The 21441-nt window shown below is 33.7% G+C and overlaps 1 protein-coding gene across 14 annotated transcripts in view; it reads right to left on the reverse strand.

The window, feature by feature from the left end:
* Positions 1–21441, reverse strand: part of Evi5 (ecotropic viral integration site 5) — a 232237-nt gene that overhangs the window by 117708 nt on the left and 93088 nt on the right. For 12 of the 14 annotated variants that reach the window (XR_013427909.1, XM_040289000.2, XM_078026735.1 and 9 more), the window contains 4 exons: positions 14059–14119; positions 3262–3315; positions 943–975; positions 237–383 (listed from right to left, as the gene is read on the reverse strand). Coding sequence is in view for 13 of the 14 variants with exons in the window: in XM_040289000.2 (XP_040144934.2) it covers positions 237–383; positions 943–975; positions 3262–3315; positions 14059–14119 (295 nt within the window). In the remaining variant the exon portion in view is untranslated. The remainder of the gene's footprint in view (positions 1–236; positions 384–942; positions 976–3261; positions 3316–14058; positions 14120–21441) is intronic. The other 2 variants (XM_040288993.2, XM_021728012.3) reach the window with 2 other exon arrangements.

A 21441-nucleotide genomic window follows, 5' to 3' on the forward strand; every position in this document is an offset into this window, starting at 1 on the left:
AAGAAATTATTAACTATTTCTAACAAAACTGGGGGGAGGGGCTAGAAAAAGGAGTCTTTAGGCCACAGTAAGACCCCAAATATTACAGAACATAAAATGGAATAATTTAAGACTTCAATTAAAGTTAAAAAAATTATTTAAAACAAGAGCACAGAAGTTGTGCTTCAAAAAATTTTGTTTTGGTTTAAAGGGAAAGGGATGAGAAAGGCGATACAAGGCACTACCAGACTCCTTACCCATTGTTGTTGATGCTGGAGCTTCCTGATGGTATTTTCAGCTTGCTCCAGCTTAGCACTGGCCTCATCACTCTGCTGTTTGATGGTGGCCAACTCCCGTTTTATGAGGTAGTTTTCCTCAGCCTCCTGGGCTCTTGTCACTTGTCCCTTAGGACATAATTTTTTTTTGTGTAAAGCAATTTAGGACAGATTCAAGAAAGACTGCCTTTGTGAGGTTTAGTTATTTACTTTCATATGTTAAAAAAAGAATCACCTCAGAATAGAACAGCCTAGTTAATTATTAACTAGCAGCTTATTATTGCTCCAGAAAATTTTTGGAAACTAAATGAAAAATTAATTGACAATCTTAAGAACAATTCTTTCAGTCAATAAAAATTCATGCAATATTACTGAGTTGTACATGCAGAACTAAAATTTTCAACAAATAGCAGTTAATTTCACAGAATCCACTGATTGCCATTTGTAACAAAGAATACTTTAAAAAATAAGGTTAGCTTTATAACGTGCAAAAGGTGCCTATTTGAGTGTACTAGATAAGTTATTAAAAATTAAATTTATACCCATATACCACCCAAAAAATTATTTCTAGGAAAATGCATGTAAAATTGCATGCATTAGAATATAAATTTCTGAGTTTAGGACTTTTCTTAGAAGTAGAGTTAGAGAAAATGCTTTAAAAAAAAAAAAACACACAAAAAAACTATACCTGTATCAATCTATCTGCCAAGGAAGCACTTTCCTACAAAAGGAAAAATTCAGATAGAAATATAAGAGAAAGAAAATAAAAGTGATAAAATTAGGAATAAGAAGAAACAAAGGTACTCAAATTCCAACTGCTTTTCATTGTTAATTAAAAAGGACACCTAAAAATTTAAAACTTTTTTTAACTGAATGTTTTTATTCTTAAAAATACATCAAAACAAAGACTACAAAAAACCATGTTTTTCCAAGAAGAAAAATGAACACAAATTCCAAGTGGTTTTTCATTACTTGGGCAAGTAAATATCTTCTCTTAAAAGCTTATCTTTTTACATCTTTAATTTTAATCATATCATCAAACTACATATATGAAAGGGAGAAGGAATTTGAGTAAGCAATTCTACATATAAAGTGTGACAGCAATTCGTGCCATAGTAACATCCAAAGAAATAAAGTAAAGAAAATAAGACAAATGAAGTCAATCAGCTCAATTTAATTAACACTAGTAATAATGAGCAAGTAAACTTTTTGGTTACAGAATTGAACTGATACGTAAGTATTTATAGAATTCTAAGTGTTGATACATCTAGGTCATTTAAGCCAGTAAAAAAGTTACTTAATTCTCTAGAAATAAAATCCAAACTTAATAATTTCCTACTGCATCTTTATCGCTCTTAAACGGTTTAACAAGATAAGAACGCTTTCTCTGAAAATGACTGACTCCAAAGACAAAAATTCACCTAGGAAATTGTCTTACTCTAAACCAGGTTTAGGGAATTGGGGAGGAGGAAAAAAACAATTGAGTTCAACATTCATGTGGCATCACCAAAAAGTAGAAATAGCCTCAAAGCAACTCTAATACAATGAGAGAAATACAGAGAAGCTATATTTTACGTAATATAAAGTATCTGCAATTATTATACAATAGACAGACATGTAATAAACTTCCTATCCTTGTACACTGATATTTAATATGAAATCATCTTTTCTTTAAAAATGAAAGACAGGGGCTGGGGTTGTAGCTCAGTGGTAGAGCACTCACCTAGCAAGTGTGAGGCCCTGTGTTCCATCCTCAGCATCACATCAAAATAAATAAATAAAATAAAGTTTTTTTAAAAAAAGAATTAAAAAAAAAAAAAAAAAAAGAAAGGGGGCTGGGGCTAGGGCTCAGCGGTAGAGCACTCACCTAGCATGTGCAAGGCACTGGGTTCGATCCTCAGCACCACATAAAAATAAATTTTAAAAAATAAAGGTATTGTGTCCAACTACTATATATATAATGACTGGGGTTGTCACTCAGAGCACTTGCTTAGCACGTGTGAGGCACGGGGTTCAATTCTCAGCACCACTAACTAACTAAATAAATAAATAAATAAATAAATAAAGGTCTTGTGTCCATCTACAACCAAAAAAAAAAAACTTTAAAAACAAAAAAGAAAGAAAGAAAGACAAACACTGCAAATTATCCCTTTCCTAGTTTTTTATTTCTTAGATATTTATCTATAAACTTTCAGGAAGACTTTAAAGATACTTGACAATATAATAAGGAACATTTTTAAACCTAGTTACTCTTGCCTCTAGTTTTTTAAAGGGAGCAACAAAAAATTCTGTGAATTCAAATGGTGTTTTTCTTTTAATAAAGCAAAATTCCTACACTATGCTTTGATGACTCCATTAATTCTTACAGTATCAGAAACACAACTACAAAAGGTTCATCTAAAGCACAATACAAAAATTATGCAAAATTTCCACATCTGCCAATTATTATGAAACAGAGAAGAGGCAATGAGTAGATATCAAAATAATTTTAACTAAAGTTTACACACAACTCTCTTTTACTGAAAATCAATATCAGAGTAAATTTTTATATAAAAAATACAAAGGGATAAGAATTTTAATCATTTTGACTAAATGTAAAAGTAATGTAAATGTAAAGCAATCCTAGACCTTAAATGAATTACTGCCTCACTTGACAGTCCATGAGGAAGCCAGGACAACATTTGAATCATCTTTAAAAAGTTGTTATCAGAATGAATTCCCAATTAGATTCTAGAAGAACGTATTTTTTAGAGGTTACACAGAAAGAAAACAAATGACATCAATATTAATCCAATAATTACCCAAGTTAAAACCTTAATATGAAAGGTCAGGAACTTGTACCCATTAATTTTTATTAATAACTAGCTACGTGGCTAAACAGTAAGCTAGGCAAGTTAACAGTCAATAACACAACTTAAGAGACACATGTGCCAAATTTTTTGAGAATTTCTTAAATATATGGAAAAATCCTAAAAGCATTCAACAGAAATTCATAACAGTTACTTACTTTTTCTAACGTTTCAATGCGCTGTTTTAAAAGTCTATTTTCTGTGCGTAACCTCTGCCAAAAAAGAAAAAAACAAAATTTTGCTTGCAAGCATTCTGGAGAGTAAACAAAATTCCTAAATCAAGTCTTGAAAACATGCCATCTTTTATAAATAAAAAGAGTATAAGAAATCGTTACATTATCAGATGTCAGACCATTAAAGGCTCCCACTAAGAAATCTATGACAAAGGAATAATTGTATCTTTCATTCTAGCTATACACTAAAGTATATAAATAATCCTTCTCTTTTCTATATTTAAAAGGACAAAGATAAATGTTTTAAATTACCCATTAGATGGAAAAATTTGTAACTTGCCTATCTCCTACAAAGCCTATTCACATAATAAGTATTTAAATGTCAGTTGAATTAATAAAAACTTCAAGTATGCGTATTTATAGAATAGCAAACTATCACTTTAGATTAGACAAGTCTTCATTTATATTATAGATACAAGTTGCAAAATTCCTTACATTTGAAATTATAAAACAATTTATCATGAGTTATCATCTACTTAAAAAAATAAGAAGCTCCAATTACAAGTACTGTCTCTACGTTTAAGAAAAACCAGATTTAAAAAAACAAAAACTTGGGGCTGGGGATTTTAGCTCAGTTGGTAGAGTGCTTGCCTTGCAAGCACAAGGCCCTGGGTTCAATCCCCTGTACCAAAGGGAAAAAAAAAAAAGGGAAGAAAAAAAGAAAAAACACTTTATTTAATTGTTCAATGCTTGATCACCTAAAACTTGTCAAAATTAATTTCAGGTATTAAATATAAATCACCCTACATTTTAAAAAATCATCTTCTTGTATATTCTACCAATATAATTTCTTATAAGTTCCCTATAAAAATTATTCCTTCAATTTTCAATTCTCTTTATGTTATCCTTTCATTTTGCCATCCCTGAATTTTCAAACCTCACTTACTTTCTATATCAATTTGTTCCAAAGCTCAATCCTATTTCTCAACTCTAATTTTTTCTAAAACTTCTTCCTTGGAAAATCATTTCAACAATTGAATATTCCATTTTGCCAGTAAAGACTTAAATTTGTATAACAAATGGAGTCTTATTTCAGGAAATAAGAGACTTAAATTTTATATCTTAAATAGATCACAAATTGGAATATTACAAAGATACTTTACAATTTGTATTTTCTTGTTCTATATACTAAAACATATCTACATAATTTGAAATGGACATAATGTATGACCTCAGAATACAAAATAACAGCTAGAGAAGTAAAAATTGTCCCAGATTTCCTGGTTGTTCCTTCCATGTGTAGCATAGTAGATTACATAAATCAGCCAATTATTATTATTAATACTGGGGTTTCTGTTTTGTTTTTGATACTAAGGATTAAACCCAGAGGCTCTCTATCACCCAAGCCACACCCCCAACTCTTTTTTTATTTTTTTGAAACAGGATCTCACTAAGTTACAGAGGCTGGCCTCAAATTTGTGATCTTCCTGCCTTAATCTCCCAACTCTCTGACACAACAGGCAAGTCTCTGGGAATATAGTTGTGCACCACCATGCCTGGATGTTTAAAAAGCCATTTGAAACCAAACAAGATTCTCATAAGGTTCAACAAAAGGTTCCCAAAAGGTTCAACATACGGTTCAACAAAAGGAAACATTTTGTTTCTCCTGAAAGACTTAACTTTAAGTTTCAATTAGACAAGTGAGTAAATAGTTATTTATGACAGAAGTGATACTAAAATAAATTTTTAAAATTTTTTTTAGTTGTAGAGGGACACATGCTATCTTTGTTTATTAATTTATTTTTTATGTGGTGCTAACCAGTGCCTAACCAGTGCCTCAAACATGCTAGGCAAGCACTCTGTCACTGAGCTATAGCCCCAGCCCCTAAAATAAAATTTAAAGATTAAAATATTCATGGGAATTTATTTCCCCTACCTCCTTTAAATCTTCTGAAATCTATTTTACTATAAATTAAAATCTAATTTAAACCTAACCAAAAGTTTTAAAATCACTTTTTCTTATTTAATGTTTTGACTGACTGATTGTAGTGCTAAAGTTTGAACCCAGGGCCTCATGCATACTATGTGAGCACTTTTCACTGAGCTATAATCCCCAACTTCTAAAACCACTTTTAAATAAATCATTGCATCCCCTTTTGTGTGACATACACTCCATGAGGCATGAGTATTATTTTAGTTCTTTTATCTCTTTTTTAACAGTTTTTCTTTGAATGTCTCTTTTTATTGCTATGAAACTTTACAAGGAATTAAATTCAACTAGATTTGTTAAATATGCATTTTGTTGAGAAAAAAATCACATCTTTAAATAAAATTATTTTTGTCTCTCTATTCATCTTTTTAAAAAGTCTATGTGTAGGGCTGGGGGTCAGTGGGAGAGCGCTTGCCTCACACATGTGAAGCAGTGAGTTCAGTCCTCAGCACCAAGTAAAAAATAAATGAATTAATAAAGATATTGAGTCCATCTGCAGCTAAAAAAGTTTTTAAAAAAAGTCTATGTGTAAAGTTATTAAAGTTTCTTAGGGTGTATCATATTTTTCATTTAGGTTATACCTAGATATGCTATCTATTTCTATTTTAAATGGGACTTCTATTTCCAATGTATTTTTGAACCATTTATTGCAGATATATAGTAAGCTAGTAAGTAAATCTACTTGATTGAGTTATTATTAATCTTTGCCACACTTTCTAGAATAGAGTGTTTTGTAAGATTTAAAATGAAAACTATTAAAAGAAAGATCACTAGATGTGCCTATATAAAAATACATATCTTGTACTTGAAGCAAAAAGCGTTTTTGACTTAGCAAACTAGAAAAGAAAAAAATGAGACTAAGAGTAAGAACAAGAATTAGTATTTCTAAAGTAATAGTGAGGGCTGGAGATGTGGCTGGCATGCACGGGGTGCTGGGTTTGATCCTCAGCACCACATAAAATAAAATAAAGATGTTAAAAAAAAAAAAGTAGTAGTGAAATGTTAACTCAATGCTGAAAACAACACACCCTAGGAACATTCCTTAGGAAATTTACTTAGTACACATAAAAAGTCTTAAAACTACTAGTATCCCATAATTCAATAATATTAATTTTGACAACTAGCTATAGAAAAAAATAAGAAGTCAAAAAACCTTTATATACAAAGATGTATGAGTATTATTTTTGATAATGAATAGTGAAAAATAACCTAAATATCTCCAAACACAGGAATCTCAGTTTCAAATAACCTACTCTTTTTCTTGGGAGGTGGCGGGGGAGGGTAACAGGAATTCAACTCAAGGGTACTCAACCACTGAGCCACATCCCCAGCCCTGTTTTGTATTTTATTTAGAGACAGGGACTCACTGAGTTGCTTAGAGCCTCGCTTTTGCTGAGGTTGGCTTTGAACTCGCAATCCTCCTGCCTCAGCCTCTTGAGCTACTTCAAACAACTCACTCTTTAAAGATCATCTCCCATTCTTCACATTATAAAGTAACTCAATTCCAATAATTCTCCTTTTCATTAGAACAATCCTGTGATCCTGACATTGTTTTATTGTCACTTAATCCCTGATGTCCTTCCTCTCTTCCCTCTAAACAAAACGTCACTTCCAATCATTATATATACTTCCTTGCTCCTCTCCCCCTTAGCTGTACATCTGCCCAATGAAGCCACTATTGTGGATTAACTGTGAAAACACTATGTCTGTGTACCTATAGTGGCATGTCTAACCACAGGGGGAAAAAAACAGGATGTTTATTTAAATTAGCAATCATAAAATTCAGAAACTTCCTTGTTGCATCCTTCTCATACCCTCCCAGATTACTATTTTATACTTACTCTTCTTCCTTTAACCAGCAACACTCAAACCCACTGCCACTCAGCTTGATAATCTTCTGATTTCACTGAAAAAACTGAAACAATCAGAAGAGAATTTCACCCTAAATTTTATCTACATTTTTGCCCACATTTTGGTGTAGGTTCCTATTATTGTAGATTAATTATCCCTTCTAGTGTACCAAGTTCACTTCCTACCTGTGCACTCAATCTCATAACCTTGACTCCAGCAATTCCCACTGTTCATTCATAACCTTTAATTTTTCCTACTTAATTGTCATCATAAGAGCATGTAGATCTTTTTCCCATTTAAAAAACAAAACAAATATCACAACTTTATCTAGCTACTGTTCCATTTCTCTCTTCTTGATAGCAAATTCCTTGAAAAATATCCCTGATTTTTCTACTTCTATTCCAGTCAGGTTTTAGTGCCCACCACTTCTCTGCTCTTTTCCAATTTATTGCCAGGCTGTTAAACCCAAAGGTCATCTCCATTCTCATCTCCAAACTATTTTTAGCATTTAACACAGTTAATCTTCTCTTCCTGAAACACTTTCTCTTGGCTTCTAGGTCTTTACATTTACCTGATTTTCTCCTACTTTGCAACTTTCAAGGATCCTCCTCTTCCTAACGGTTAAATATTGGCTTACCTGGGGCTCAATTCTTGAACTCTCCTCTATTTTATCCACACTCACATGACAAGTAAACTCACCCATTCTCAATGCTCTGAATACATCATCCAGCCAATAATTGCCCAATTTATGTTTTGAGGCTGTCTTCATTTCAGATCTATTTGGCTACTTGGACATTTCCTAGGCATCTTATTCCTAAAATATCCAAAGCTGGACTCCTGGCATTCCCACTAAACCAGATCCTATTACAATGCTCCCCATCTTGGGTAGCAAGGTTTCTAATTGCTCAGGCCAAAAAAAATTTGATTACTTTCTCTCTCACATCTCTACATTCAATCTGTCAGCTTTATCTTTAAAATCTATTCATAATCCAACTACTTCTTAACACTTCAATCTAAGCTACCATTATCTTTTTTAAAAAATACATTTATTTATTTTTATCTGGTGCTGAAGACTGAACCCAGTGCCTCACACATGCTAGGCGAGTGCTCTATCACTGAGCTACAAACTCAGCCCCATCATCATCTTTTGCCTGCCTCATCTCACCAGCCTTCTAGTTAATCTCTCTGCTTCTGTTTCTACCGTCTGCAATTTATTCTCAACATAGTAGCAAGACAGATCCAATGAAAACATAGGTCAGATCTTGTCCTTTACTGAAAATCCCCAATGGCTTTCATCTCACCAGGATAAAAGTTGCAGTCATTATCATTAACAGCACTACCTTATTTACAACCTGCTCTACCTTACCCACCCCTTTCTCATCATGATATTGTCCCATCCACAAGGCTCCTCAGGCACACTCTAATCCAGATTCTTCCAGATACCCACACAGCTAACTGTGTCACCTCCTTCAGGTCATTATTTAAAAGTTATCTGTTCAAATTTTCTAAATTTTCAGCCTAAATACTACCATTTTATATTCCCTTTCCTGAAAGTACTTTTCTTTCCTTAACACTAACCATCTAAAATACTATATAATTTACTGTTCTATTAGTGTGATTTCCATACTCGAATGAAAGCTCCACAAGGGCAAGAGTTGGTCTATTTCATTATTACATCTCAAATGCCCAGAATAGTGCTTAGGCATGTGGTAAGATCTGTAAATCATTCATTAAATGAATGACTTATTTAATAAATTATTCTATTGTGCCTCCATTGGATATTGTATAATATTCTTTATTTTTAGGTATTGGGTACTAAACTCACGATCTCATAAGCAATCTACCACTGAGCTATGTCCCCAGTCCTTTATATATATATTAAATTTTGAGCTAGGGTCTCACTAAGTTGCCCTGACTGGCCTCAAACTTGCAATCTTCCTGACTTAGTCTCCTGAATAGTTGAAATTACCAGGTGTGGGCCATTGCACATGGCCAATCATTCCTTTTTTTTTTTTTTTTTCTTTTTCCTCTCTCTTAACTTCATTATTTTCTTATTGATTCTTTTTGGTTATATATAACATTAGGATTCATTTTGACATAATTATATAATCACAGAATATAATTTGCTCTAATTCAGTCCCCAATACTACACCTTTCCCTCCCAGCATTCCTCCCGCATTCCCTTTCCTATACTCTACTAATCTTTCTGCTATTTATAGTTTGTTTTAACTAGTGCCTAATTTTTTAATGAAAAGATTATAATAATATGTAAAAATGGGATTCAAATATTTTTTAATATCATAAATATATCAAAGTTTCTTGAAAAGCAATACAGTGTATATGTTGAAAAACACACATGGACCCGAGAATAACTTCTTAGAACCCTTGCCTTTCATTGGTTCCTATCAGTGTGACCACTGTCATGGTACTTGAGCTTTCTTTCTTCAAAGAAAAATTAAGAACCCTTTCATAAGAATATTCAAAAATATAGAGATAATGTTTGTAAATAAGCCATGATATATAAAGTGTTAAATAAATGTGAGCTTCAATTCTACTAACAGCTGACATTGACTTTAAAGTATAATTTCTGACAACTTAAAATGTTTTCTTTTCTATGCCAGGTAGTAGACATGACTGTTTTTATATCATTCTCTGGCTTTTAGCACACCTGAAATATTTTCTAATTTTTGAAACAATAAAAAATTAACTTTTACTAAAAACCAGCCAGAATTTTTAATACCTCTCATTTGAAGGGTTATAAAAGTCTGTCCCAAAGCACAAATTTTAACATGCAAATCAGATTATCAGTCCATAAATGTCTTAAATTGAATGAGAAAATAAAGATTTTTATTTTTAAAAAGATTTGTGTTACCCTAACATAAATTAGAATTTTAATATTTCTTACCTCCTATCTAGTCAGGTGGAAAGAATATCAATAGATTAGAAAAAAGATACCAATAAAGGTATTTCTATTAATAAAATACCTTGCATGAGGCCTAGATTTGTCCCTGGTACTGCTAAAAAAAAAACAAAAACAAAAAGAACAAGAACTTCATATCATTCCAGTCTGATTTTAGACATCCATATCAAAATTTAATGATCATACCACTTGCTTAGGTAAAGGATGGTACAGAACCAACTCCCTGGATGCTTCTGAGGAAGACCAAGGCAAGAAAGTACAAGTTTCAAGGCTCTGGATCCCCAGCATCAAAAAAGAAAAAAATCCTTAAGAAAGCACTAGTCTAGCTGGGCCTGGTGGTGCACATCTGCAATCCCAGCAGCTTGGGAGGCTCACACAGAGGGATCACAAGTTCAAAACCAGCCTCAGCAAAAGTGAAGTGCTAAGCAACTCAGTGAGACCCTGTCTCTAAATAAAATACAAAATAGGGCTGGAGATGTGGCTCAGTGGTTAAGTGCCCCTGGTAACCCACGAAAGGAAAGGAAAGGAAGGGGAAGGGGAAGGGGGAAGGGGAAGGGGGAAGGGGGAAGGGGGAAGGGGGAAGGGGGAAGGGGGAAGGGGGAAGGGGGAAGGGGGAAGGGGGAAGGGGGAAGGGGGAAGGGGGAAGGGGGAAGGGGGAAGGGGGAAGGGGGAAGGGGGAAGGGGGAAGGGAAGGAAAGGAAAGGAAAGGAAAGGAAAGGAAAGGAAAGGAAAGGAAAGGAAAGGAAAGGAAAGGAAAGGAAAGGGAAAGGAAAGGAAAGGGAAAGGGAAAGGGAAAAGGAAAAGGAAAGGAAAGAACTAGTCTAATATATACATTTCCTCATAAAAGACACCTATGGGGAGGGAGGGGGTATGAATAAGAACCGACATTTTATAGCAAGGCTCAGTTAAACATGGCTAATGAATAAGGTGGTCATCTGAACATTAACTGTGGTCAGGTCCAAGTTAGAAATGAGATAAACTCAAAAGTTAAAAAAAAAAAAAAAGTACACTCAAAAACTGTTCCAGCTTTGTCCTTTAGTGGGTTGTGGAAATAAAGACATGAAAATGACACAAGAGTAAGAAAGAGTTAAAGTAAGACTACTTAAAAAAAAAAAAAAGACTACCTCTAAAACCAGCATATTTTATTTACCTGATATATTCCACTAATATTTTTAATTCTTCTTTCCCCCCAGATTTTTTTCTATAAACAATTTCATGCCATTTGCCTGAGACAAATGAAGTACTGTAGTTGGAAGTATTTTGTGAGGCATTATGAACTATAACTTTCCCCTCAAAAAAGATATTTTTTTTAAAAAACCACAAATATAGGCTAACATCTGCTCAGGATCTTTTTTTTTTTCTGAAAATGCTATTGGTGTTTCTATATTCACATGATTTAATTTTATAAGACAATTCTTCAAGAGCAAAGGTTTTTCATAATAAAACTGTGATCTTTTTTCCCTAATAACATAGTATGGTAAACTGAATAGAATGCTTCCCCATCCTCAGATTCTTAATTTGTAGTTCATAATATTCATGATATGCAATAACCCATACTTTCTACACTCATCAGGATGACATACTTTTTACTTTCAGTAGGCCGAAGTGCAGGGTGTGATTTAATATTAACCTTACTCATGTTACCTAAAAAGAAAGCAAATGGTAGAGCAGCAGCTTGGGTGACAAGAATAAGGAGGATGGTTCACAACAATATATCCATAGGGGTCTTTTCTCTATGAAAAATGTAGATCTATCAATTTCCAATTGATAGGCAATAGGTTATATAAGTGCAAATAGGTCATCTAGAAAAGGGAGGAGAGAGAGTTCCCGTAAGAAAATAGGAGTGACCGCTTTTGAGGAAGACTAAAGGCAAAAAATAAAATAAAAAAAGAGGAGTTTAACAGAATCCATTCCCTTGTAAATAGAGCTGTGGAGTGGAAGAAGTATTTTATAGCAAGGTTCAACACATAGCTAATGAATTGTACACAGGTGTGGATCATCTGATGTCTTCCCATGTCCAAGTCAAAAACAGACACAATCAAACATAAAGTTAAAAAAACAAGTCACCCAGTTCAAGCAACTGAGGCTTGGAGGATAGGCAATTTGTTCAAAGCTATGTAGCTAATCAGTGGCAGAGCCCTGACTGGGACATAGTTTGAAGGTGAGAAACTTCATCAAAGCCACTTGTCCCAGGAGGTGTCAAATGTTTATTTTTTTCAACTATTCTTTCCATTATGTCCTAATTTTTACTACATATTAAGTGCCACTTTATAACTGATATATAGGATAATCTTAAATATATACATTTTCAAATTAGACAGCACCACATTAATGGTTAGGTGGTAAAATTGTATTTTTGAAGTCTGATGTTTGCAGATATGCACACAGGTTTTTGACATTTACTATGTTCATTATGTATCATTAAGGTAACATTTAAAATTATTATATATTTTGTCATTTTTCTATACTTATTAACAAATTAGCATTTTCTAATTGATGTAACAAAAGCTTTGATGTAATCTGTTAGATTTTGCATTTTTTTTTCATTACTGTTACATTTAACCTCAAGAATGACTGATTCACTGGGTTGGGTGGTACATACCTGTAATCCCAGTTACTCAGGAGGCTGAGGCAGGAAAGTAAAATATTCAAAGCTAGCCTCAGCAACTCAGAGAGGTCCAAAGCAACTTAGTGAGACCTGGTTTCTAAATAAAACATAAAAAGGGCTGGGGATGTACCAGTACTGGGTTAAGTACCCCTGTGTTCAATCCCCATTAGCCCCCTGCCCCCCAAAAAAGAATGACTGATTCCTTACATTATTATATTAATATTGTGAATAATCATGTAAAATGTTTTGAGACAGAGCACTATATTTATTAATATAAATTATGGCTTTTTTTTCCATTTAGTAGGAACTGTTTCATCAGTATAGAAAACTAAGAACATTGTTTTTCACTGTATAATCTGGCATTTGTCATAATTAAAGCTTATTTTTCTGTTTAAAAACAAAAATTTGTTCAATAAAGAAAAAAAAGAAGTCTCCCAGTAAAAGTTGTTTTATATTTCTGTGGGGTAAGATTAGAAACTGGATCACAGTATGCAACTGATGCTTCCATTCATCATCCCCCTACTGTAGTGTAGCATCAAGATAAAAGCCAATGCTGGGCATCATGGCATATGCTTATTAATCCCAGTGGCTCAGGAGGCTGAGGCAGGAAGATCACAAAGCCAGCCTTATCAATTTAGTGAATCCCTATGCTTAGTGAGATTCTGTTTCAAAATAAAAAATAAAAAGGGCTGGGACATGACTTAGCATCCCTGGATTCAACCCATAGTACTTTATTTGAAAAAAATAAAAAAATAAAAAAAATAAAAATCACTAAAGTTTTTCAAAGTGAAAGTTCCAATGATGTATGCCAAAGACCCTCAACTAAGACCCTTCTAGGCTTACAGGAGGTACAAATAAGAATTTTAGAATGTGTGCAGGTTATTTACATGTCCTTTAAATAAAAAATCTGTTATCTTGGAGGGAAGTAGTTCAAAAGTATAAATAACTTTGCTTAGGGAAGAAAGAAATTCATTGATCAAAGCTTCCTGCACTTTAAGACAGCAATAGTTAGTTCTACTGTAATGATTTGTTCTATTTAGTTTGTAGATTATGATCCTGCTGGCTTGAGCATAATGTGTTACAGATGATTTTCTCTACCCTTTTACAATTATTCTTAAATGGAATGTAATTATCTTCTCAAAGAGCTCATTCTCTCTAAGTAATCACCAAGATGTCTAGGAAAAAGGAAGCGCTACTCTTGTGCCACTAGAATAAAGCCACTTCAGTCGCACAATCCTCTTAGGAAATGTCTATTTTTAACTATAACCTAGGAAGATGGTCAGTAAATAAATAAAAACTTCATTGCTAAATTTACTGCAGATGGCAACAATACTTCAATATAACCTAATATCTATTGCTAAGTAATTGAATTCAATTTGTCTTCAGTACTTAAAAAACCTCTGAAATTCTTACTTTAATTTCAACTTGCTCTTCCATTTCTTTAGTTTTTATTGTAGTATATTCCTTTTCAAGCCTAAGAAGAAAATAAAAAAAAGTTAAATAAAGGTATGTTTTCATTCAAAAGTAGTTATTAGATTATAAAATTTAAAAATACATATTAACATAAAATACAATTTTAATTTTCCCCAGTTTATCATTTGAGATCTTAATATGAGTAAAATCACCTGAAGAGTTACATGGAGTTTCACAAATGATCACTTTGGCCAGGCTCAGTGGCACACACCTGTAATTCCAGTGGCTCAGGAGTTCAAAGCCAGCCTCAGCAACTTAGTGAGGCCCTAAGCAACTTAGTGAGACCCTGTCTCAAAAGAAAAAATTTTTTAAAAGGGCTGGAGATGTGGCTAAATGGTTAAGCACCCTGGGATCAAACCCTACTACAAAAATAAATAAACAAACCAACCAATAATTACTTACAAATGACAAAAATAAGTGTCATACTACAGTAAAGTTTAGAAAGTGAAATACATAAAGTACCAAACACAAAACTAAGTTGACAAATTCTACTCATCCCTAAACCTATGAAAGAACCAACTATCAATTCCCTTCAAATTAAAACACACCTGCACTGTTCAAAAAATCCTAACACTAGCACTGACTTAAAAAATTATGGTAAGGTTAAAGGAGCAATTCTTCCTTATAGAAGAATTCCAAGTAAAAATGTCTATAGAAGGAATGAGGCAAATACAAAATTTATCATTAGAATGTCACAATAATAACTGCCATAGGCAAAAAAAAAAAAAATACCAGTGGATCACTTAGTGACCAAGGTTTACACAGTCTTAAATTATATTTCTCAAAATATTTAGTAATTACTAAGAAAATATAGTAAATACACGGTACAGAATCCTGGTAGGTAGCACCTGAGCTAACTGATCAAGGCTAAAATCACAGTAATACAAACTGAATATGTGTACCTGTGAAGATGTAGTAAGAGGGACATACTGCTTCTTTGGACTTCTTCCTAGTAATGCATATACCTCAAGTAAAAGAAATCATCAAACAAACCCAAATTGAAGGACCTTCTACAAAATAACTGCCAAGCTCTTTTCAAAAGCATTAAGGTTATGGGGTTGGGGTTGTGGCTCAGTGGTACAGTGTTCGTCTAGCACACATGAGGCACTGAGTTTGATCCTCAGCACCACATAAAAATAAAATAAAGATATTGTGTCCACCTAAAACTAAAAAGTAAATATTTAAGAAAAAAGAAGTATTAACGTTATGAAAGTCAAGAAAAAAAACTGTAATCCCAGCTACTTGGGAAGCTGAGACAGAAGGATCCCAAGTTTGAGGCCAGCCTAGGCAACTTAGAGAAACCCTGTCTCTAGAAAAGACTAAGAGGCTTGGGAGGCTGAGACAGGAGGATCACAAGTTCAAAGAACTGTCACTGACTAAAGGAGAGTAAAACATGACAAATAAGTTAATAAGCTATTTTACCAACTCTACTATAATTCTAAAATGATCTAATTCTATAATTCTAAAATTATCTTTAAAAATTTCATAGGTCAATCCCACCCATGGTGGTTCATGCCTGAAATCCCAGTAACTCAACAGACTGAGAAGGATTGCAAGTTCAAGGCTAGCCTCAGCAACTTAGCAAGACTCTGTCTCAAAATTTAAAAATTAAAAAGATTTGAGGATGTAGCTAAGTGGTAAAGCACCCCTGGATTCAATCCCCAGTTTAAAATATATATTAAAATATATATTTATATATAAATTAATTAATTACATAAATAATATATTATATATGTATATATACACCAAAAACTAGTCCCATCAAATTAATTCTTTCTGGTTCTCAACCAATTACTGCAAATATTAACCAGATCAGGCATGAAATAATTTAACTGTTGCAAAGATCAAATTCCTCCTCAAAGGACAAAAACCTATTTACTATATATATCCATCATCTCACTTAGCTAACAGCAACTTGTTATAGGTTTCTACACTCATTCTGAGACATAAAAACTTGCCTAAGCTCACACATCCCTGACTGCTACAACACTATGTCTCTCATTAAGGTATGAAAAATAATTTATAAAAGATTCCAGGAGGTGTAAAATATTTTGAACAATGGCTGCACTGTTGAAATTAGCATATAGCCTTTGAAAACAACTACTTTGAAGTAATTGATTATTATGTACTATGTGAAAATGTCATTGTTATTCATGTAACCACCTAAAACAAAACACTAGGAGTCTTCACTTAATCTTGCTTCTCAATTCAGTCACCAAACATGTTCAATTCAACCTCCTAACAATGCTTTAAACTTCACTATTACTTCTTCATCTCCAAAGACAATGGGGTTTTTGTTTGTTTATTTGTTTTGTATTGGGTATTGTACAAAAGGTTCCTTTACTTTTTATTTTGGAAAAAAGGTCTTATCCTCTCATGTTCTTGGATAGGCAGAATTAACATTGTCAAAATGACCATACTACCAAAAGTGCTATACGGATTTAATGTGATTCTATTAAAATTCCAATGACATACTTCACAGAAATAGAAAAACAGTCAGGAAATTCATTTGGAAAGATAAGAGGTCCAGAAGAGCCAAAGCAATCCTTAGCGAGAAAAGTGACTCAGGAGGTATATAATACCAGTAAATTACACTGCAGAGCTGTAGTAACAAAAACAGCATGGTATTGGCACCATGTTATGGAACAGAGTCCTGCCAACACAAATACAGTTATTTCATGCTAGACAAAGGTGCTAGACAAAGGTGCCATAAACATAAACTGAAGAAAAGATAGCCTCTTGGATTCGGGACATGGCTCAAGTGGTAGCACGCTCACCTGGCATGAGTAAAGCACTGGGTTCAATCCTCAGCACCACATAAAAATAAAAAATAAAAATATTGTGCCCACCTAAAACTAAAAAATAAACATTAAACAAAAGAAAAGACAGCCTCTTCAAAAAAATGGTGCTGGGAAAACTGGAAATCCATACGTAGCAGAATAAAGTTGAACCTCTATCTCTCATCCTGCACAAAAGTCAAATCAAAGTGGATCAAAGACCTAAGCAAAAGACCAGAGACTCTGCAACTACTAGAAGAAAAGATAGGCCCAACTCTATACCATATCATCTTAGGAACTGACTTCCTCAATAAGACTCCTAAAGTGTAAAAAGTAAAATCAAGAATCAATAAATGGTAGCAAACTAAAAAATTTCTTCATCACAAAGGAAACAACCAACGTGAACAGAGAGTCTACAGAATGGGAGAAAATCTTTACCACCAGCACTTCAGGTAGAGCATTCATCTCCAAGATACACAAAGAACTAAAAAAAACTTAATACACACACATCCACACACAAAAGAAAAATAACCCAATCAATAAGTGGGCTAAGGTACTGTGAAATGCGATCAGTCAAAAAATGTATGAAAAATGTTCAAACATCTCTAGCAATTACAAAAATGCAAATCACAACTACACTGAGATTCCATTTCACTCCAGTCTAAATGACAATTATCAAGAATACAAGTAAAGGCTGGGCATGGTGGCACATGCTGTTCATCTCAGAGGCTTGGGAGGCTGAGACAGGAGGATCACAAGTTCAAAGCCAGCCTCAGCAAAAGTGAGGCACTAAGCAGGGCTGGGGATATGGCTCAGTGGTTGAGTGTCCCTGAGTTTGATTCCTGGTATCAAAAAGAAAAAATAAATGTTGGCAAGGATGTGGGGGAAAAGGTTCACTTACACATTATTAGTGGGTCTGAAAATTGGTGCAACCACTCTGGAAAGCAGCATGCAGATTCCTTAGAAAACCTGGAATGGAACCACCATTTGACCCACTTATCCCATTACTTGATTTATACCCAAAGGACTTAAAATCAGTATACTACAGTGACACAGCCACTTCAATGTTTACAGCAACTCAATTTACAATAGCCAAGCTACAGAACCAATCTAGGTGCTCTACAACAGATGAATGGATAAATAAAATGTGGTGTATATATACACAGTGGAATATTGACTATAAAGAAGAATGAAATTATGGCCTCTGTGGGTAAACGGATGGAACTGAAGAATATCATGCTAAGTAAAATAAGACAATCTCAAAAAAAACCAAAGACTAAATGTTCTCTCTGATATGTGGATGCTGGGCCACAACAAGGGAGGAGAAGATTAGAAGTTCATTAGACAGATAAAGAAGAATGAAGGAAAGTTAGGGGGGATGGAAAGATGGAAATACAAAAGACAGTAGAATGAATATCTTTCCTATCCTTATACATGAATATACAACCAGTGTAATTCCATGTCACATACAACCACAATAATGGGATCCTAATTAGAACAAGTTATACTGATTCTATGCATGTATAATATGTCAAAATATACTCTACTGTCATGTGTATCTAGAAAGAAGAAGTAAAAAAAGAGAGAAAGAAGGAAAGAAAGAAAGAGAGAGAGAGAGAGAGAGAGAGAGAGAGAGAGAGAGAAAGGAAGGAAGATAGGTCAGGCGGTCAGTCGGTCTTGCAAAGTTACTGAGGGTCTCAGTAAGTACATGAGGCAGGCTTTAATATTAGAACAGTTTTAGATTTACAAGAAGGTTATAAAGATAGTACAGAGTACTTAGTACCTCATCCCAGTTTCCCCTATTATAACATGGTACACTGTTACATGTAATGAACCAATATTAATATATTATTGTTAACTAAAATCCATTCCTAGATTTTGCTTAATGTTCTTTTTCTGTTCCAGGATACCACATAAATTTAGTTTTCATGTTTCCTTAAGCTCGTCTTGACTGTAACAGTTCCTTTTTCTTTTCTTTCCTTTTTTTTTGGGGGGGGGCAGGGCGGTAGCAATGGGGCGGCAATGCTGGGGATTGACCCAGGGGTGCTCTACCTTATATCCCCAGCCCTTCTTATTTTTTGAAATAGGGTCTAAGTGTCAAGGCTGGTCTCAAAATTACAACCTGCCTGCCACAGCCTTCCAAATTGCTGGCGATTATAGGCATGTGCCAGCACACCCGGCTAAGCTGAGAGTTTCTCGTTTTTTGATGAGATTCACGGTTTTGAGTTAGGTTATATGTAGAATATTTCTCAAATGGGATGTGTCTCATGCTTTTCCTCATGATTACACTGAAGTTATGGGTCTTTGGGAAGACCACAGAGTAAATGTCATGTTAAATGGGTACAAACTCTCTACAGATCTGGATCAGCTGACTGAGGTACTGCCTGCTAGGTTTCTCCACTGTAAAGTTAATTTGTTCCTCCTCCACTGAGAGTTGCTTTTTAGAACTTCATTGTGGCTTGTCTAAATTATTAGCATAACTGTTCTCTCCACTGCCAGTTTTATAACTTAAGTCTTTTCTACACACTACCACCAGAGTGGTCTTTATAAGATGTTGATTTGGATCATGCCTCTACTGGTGTTACATTGCTTTCAGACTAAATTTCAAAGGTTTACAGAAAATAATCAGGAGTTACAAAAAATAACCAGAAGATCACAAATAAACAACCTAATGATGTATTTCAAGCCCTTTGAAAAATAAGAATCAATCAATTCCAAAACCAGTAGAAAGAAGGAAATAATTAAGATCAGAGCAAAAATCAATGAACTTTGAAAATAAAAAAAAATACTAAGTATCAATGAAATGCAGTTGGTCCTTTGATAAAACAAAGAAGATTGATAAACATTTAGCCAAACTAACCAAAAGGAAAAAAGATCCAAATTAATCAAATTAGAGATGAAAAAGGAGAAATCACTAGAGACATCACAGAAATCTAGAGAATCATTAGAGATTATTTTGAAAACTTATGCTCCAAAAAATTAGAACACCTAAAAGAAATAGATACATTTCTAGACACATATGACCTAGAAAAATTGAATCAAGAAGACACAGAAAATCTAAACAGATGAAAAACTAGGAATGAGACAGAAGAAGTAATAAAAAGAATAAATAATAAATAAAAGCAATAAATAAAATAATAAATAATAATAATAATAATAAATAAAAGTAATAAAAAAGAAGAAAAGCCCAGGACCTTATGCATTTTCAGCTGAATTCTGCCAGACTGGAAAAGAACAACTAATGTCAATGCTCCTCAACTTATTCCAGGAAATAGATATGGAACACTTCCAAATTCATTCTATGAAGCTAATATTACCTTCCTACCAAAACGAGATAAGACATATCAAAGATAGAAATCTACAGACAAATCTACTGATGAACTTCGATACAAAAATCCTTAAATAAACTGTATTCAACAGTATATTAAAGGGACTGTACATCATGATCTAGCTGGTTTTACTCAGGGTTGTAAGAATGGAAATAGGCAAATCAATAAATGTAATTCACCACTACAACAGAACTAAGGACAAAAAAAACCCAAAAAACAGTCATCTCAATAGATGCACAGAAAGCCTTTGACAAAATGCAGCACCTCGACATGATAAAAACACTAAAAAAATTGTGAATAGAAGGAGCTTTCATAAAGGCTGCATAAAAAATACCCAAAGTCACAGTGAATGGGGGAAACCTAAAAGCATTCCCTTTAAAATCCTAGAAAATACAAGGATGTCCACTCTCACCCCTCCAACTCAATACAGTACTAGAAATTCCAGCCAGAAGATTAAGCAAGAGAAGAAAGGGATATAAATAGGAAAAGAAGAAGTCAAATTGATCACTGTTCGTAGATGACATAATCCTGTACTTAGGAGATCCAAAAAGGTCAATCAGAAGACTTACACAAATTCAGCAAAGTAACAAAATCAACATACAGAAATCAATAATTTCCCATACACGGATAATGAATTTGCTGAGAAAAAAAGTAGGAAAACAATCTCATTCACAATAGCTTCAAAAACAAAACACAAAACAAACAACCAACCGAAATTCACACACAAAAACACCCCAAGGACTAAATCTACCCAAGAAAGTGAAAGACCTCTATAAAGAAAACTTTAGAACATCAAAGAAAGAAAATAAAGACGACATGGGGCTGGGGTTGTGGCTCAGCAGTAGAGCGCTCGCATAGCACAAGCAAGGCCCTGAGTTCGATCCTCAGCACCACATAAAAATAAATGAAGATATTGTATCCAACTACAACTTAAAAATAAATATTAAAAAAATGAAGAAGATAGAAGAAGATGGAATGATTTTTCTTGTTTATGGATAGGCAGAATTAAGTATTGTTAAATTGACCACACCACCAAAAGCAATATACAGATTCAATGCAATCCCCATATCAAAATACCAATGGTATTCTTCACAGCACTAGAAAAAAGAGTTCTAAAAATCATTTGGAAGAATAAAAGATCCAGAATAGCCAAAGTAATTCTAAGACAAAAAAGCAATGCTAGAGGCATCATAACACTTGACTTCAAATTACAATAC

Source organism: Ictidomys tridecemlineatus, chromosome 11 (genome assembly GCF_052094955.1).
Source record: "Ictidomys tridecemlineatus isolate mIctTri1 chromosome 11, mIctTri1.hap1, whole genome shotgun sequence".
Classification (NCBI taxonomy): Eukaryota; Metazoa; Chordata; class Mammalia; order Rodentia; family Sciuridae; genus Ictidomys; species Ictidomys tridecemlineatus.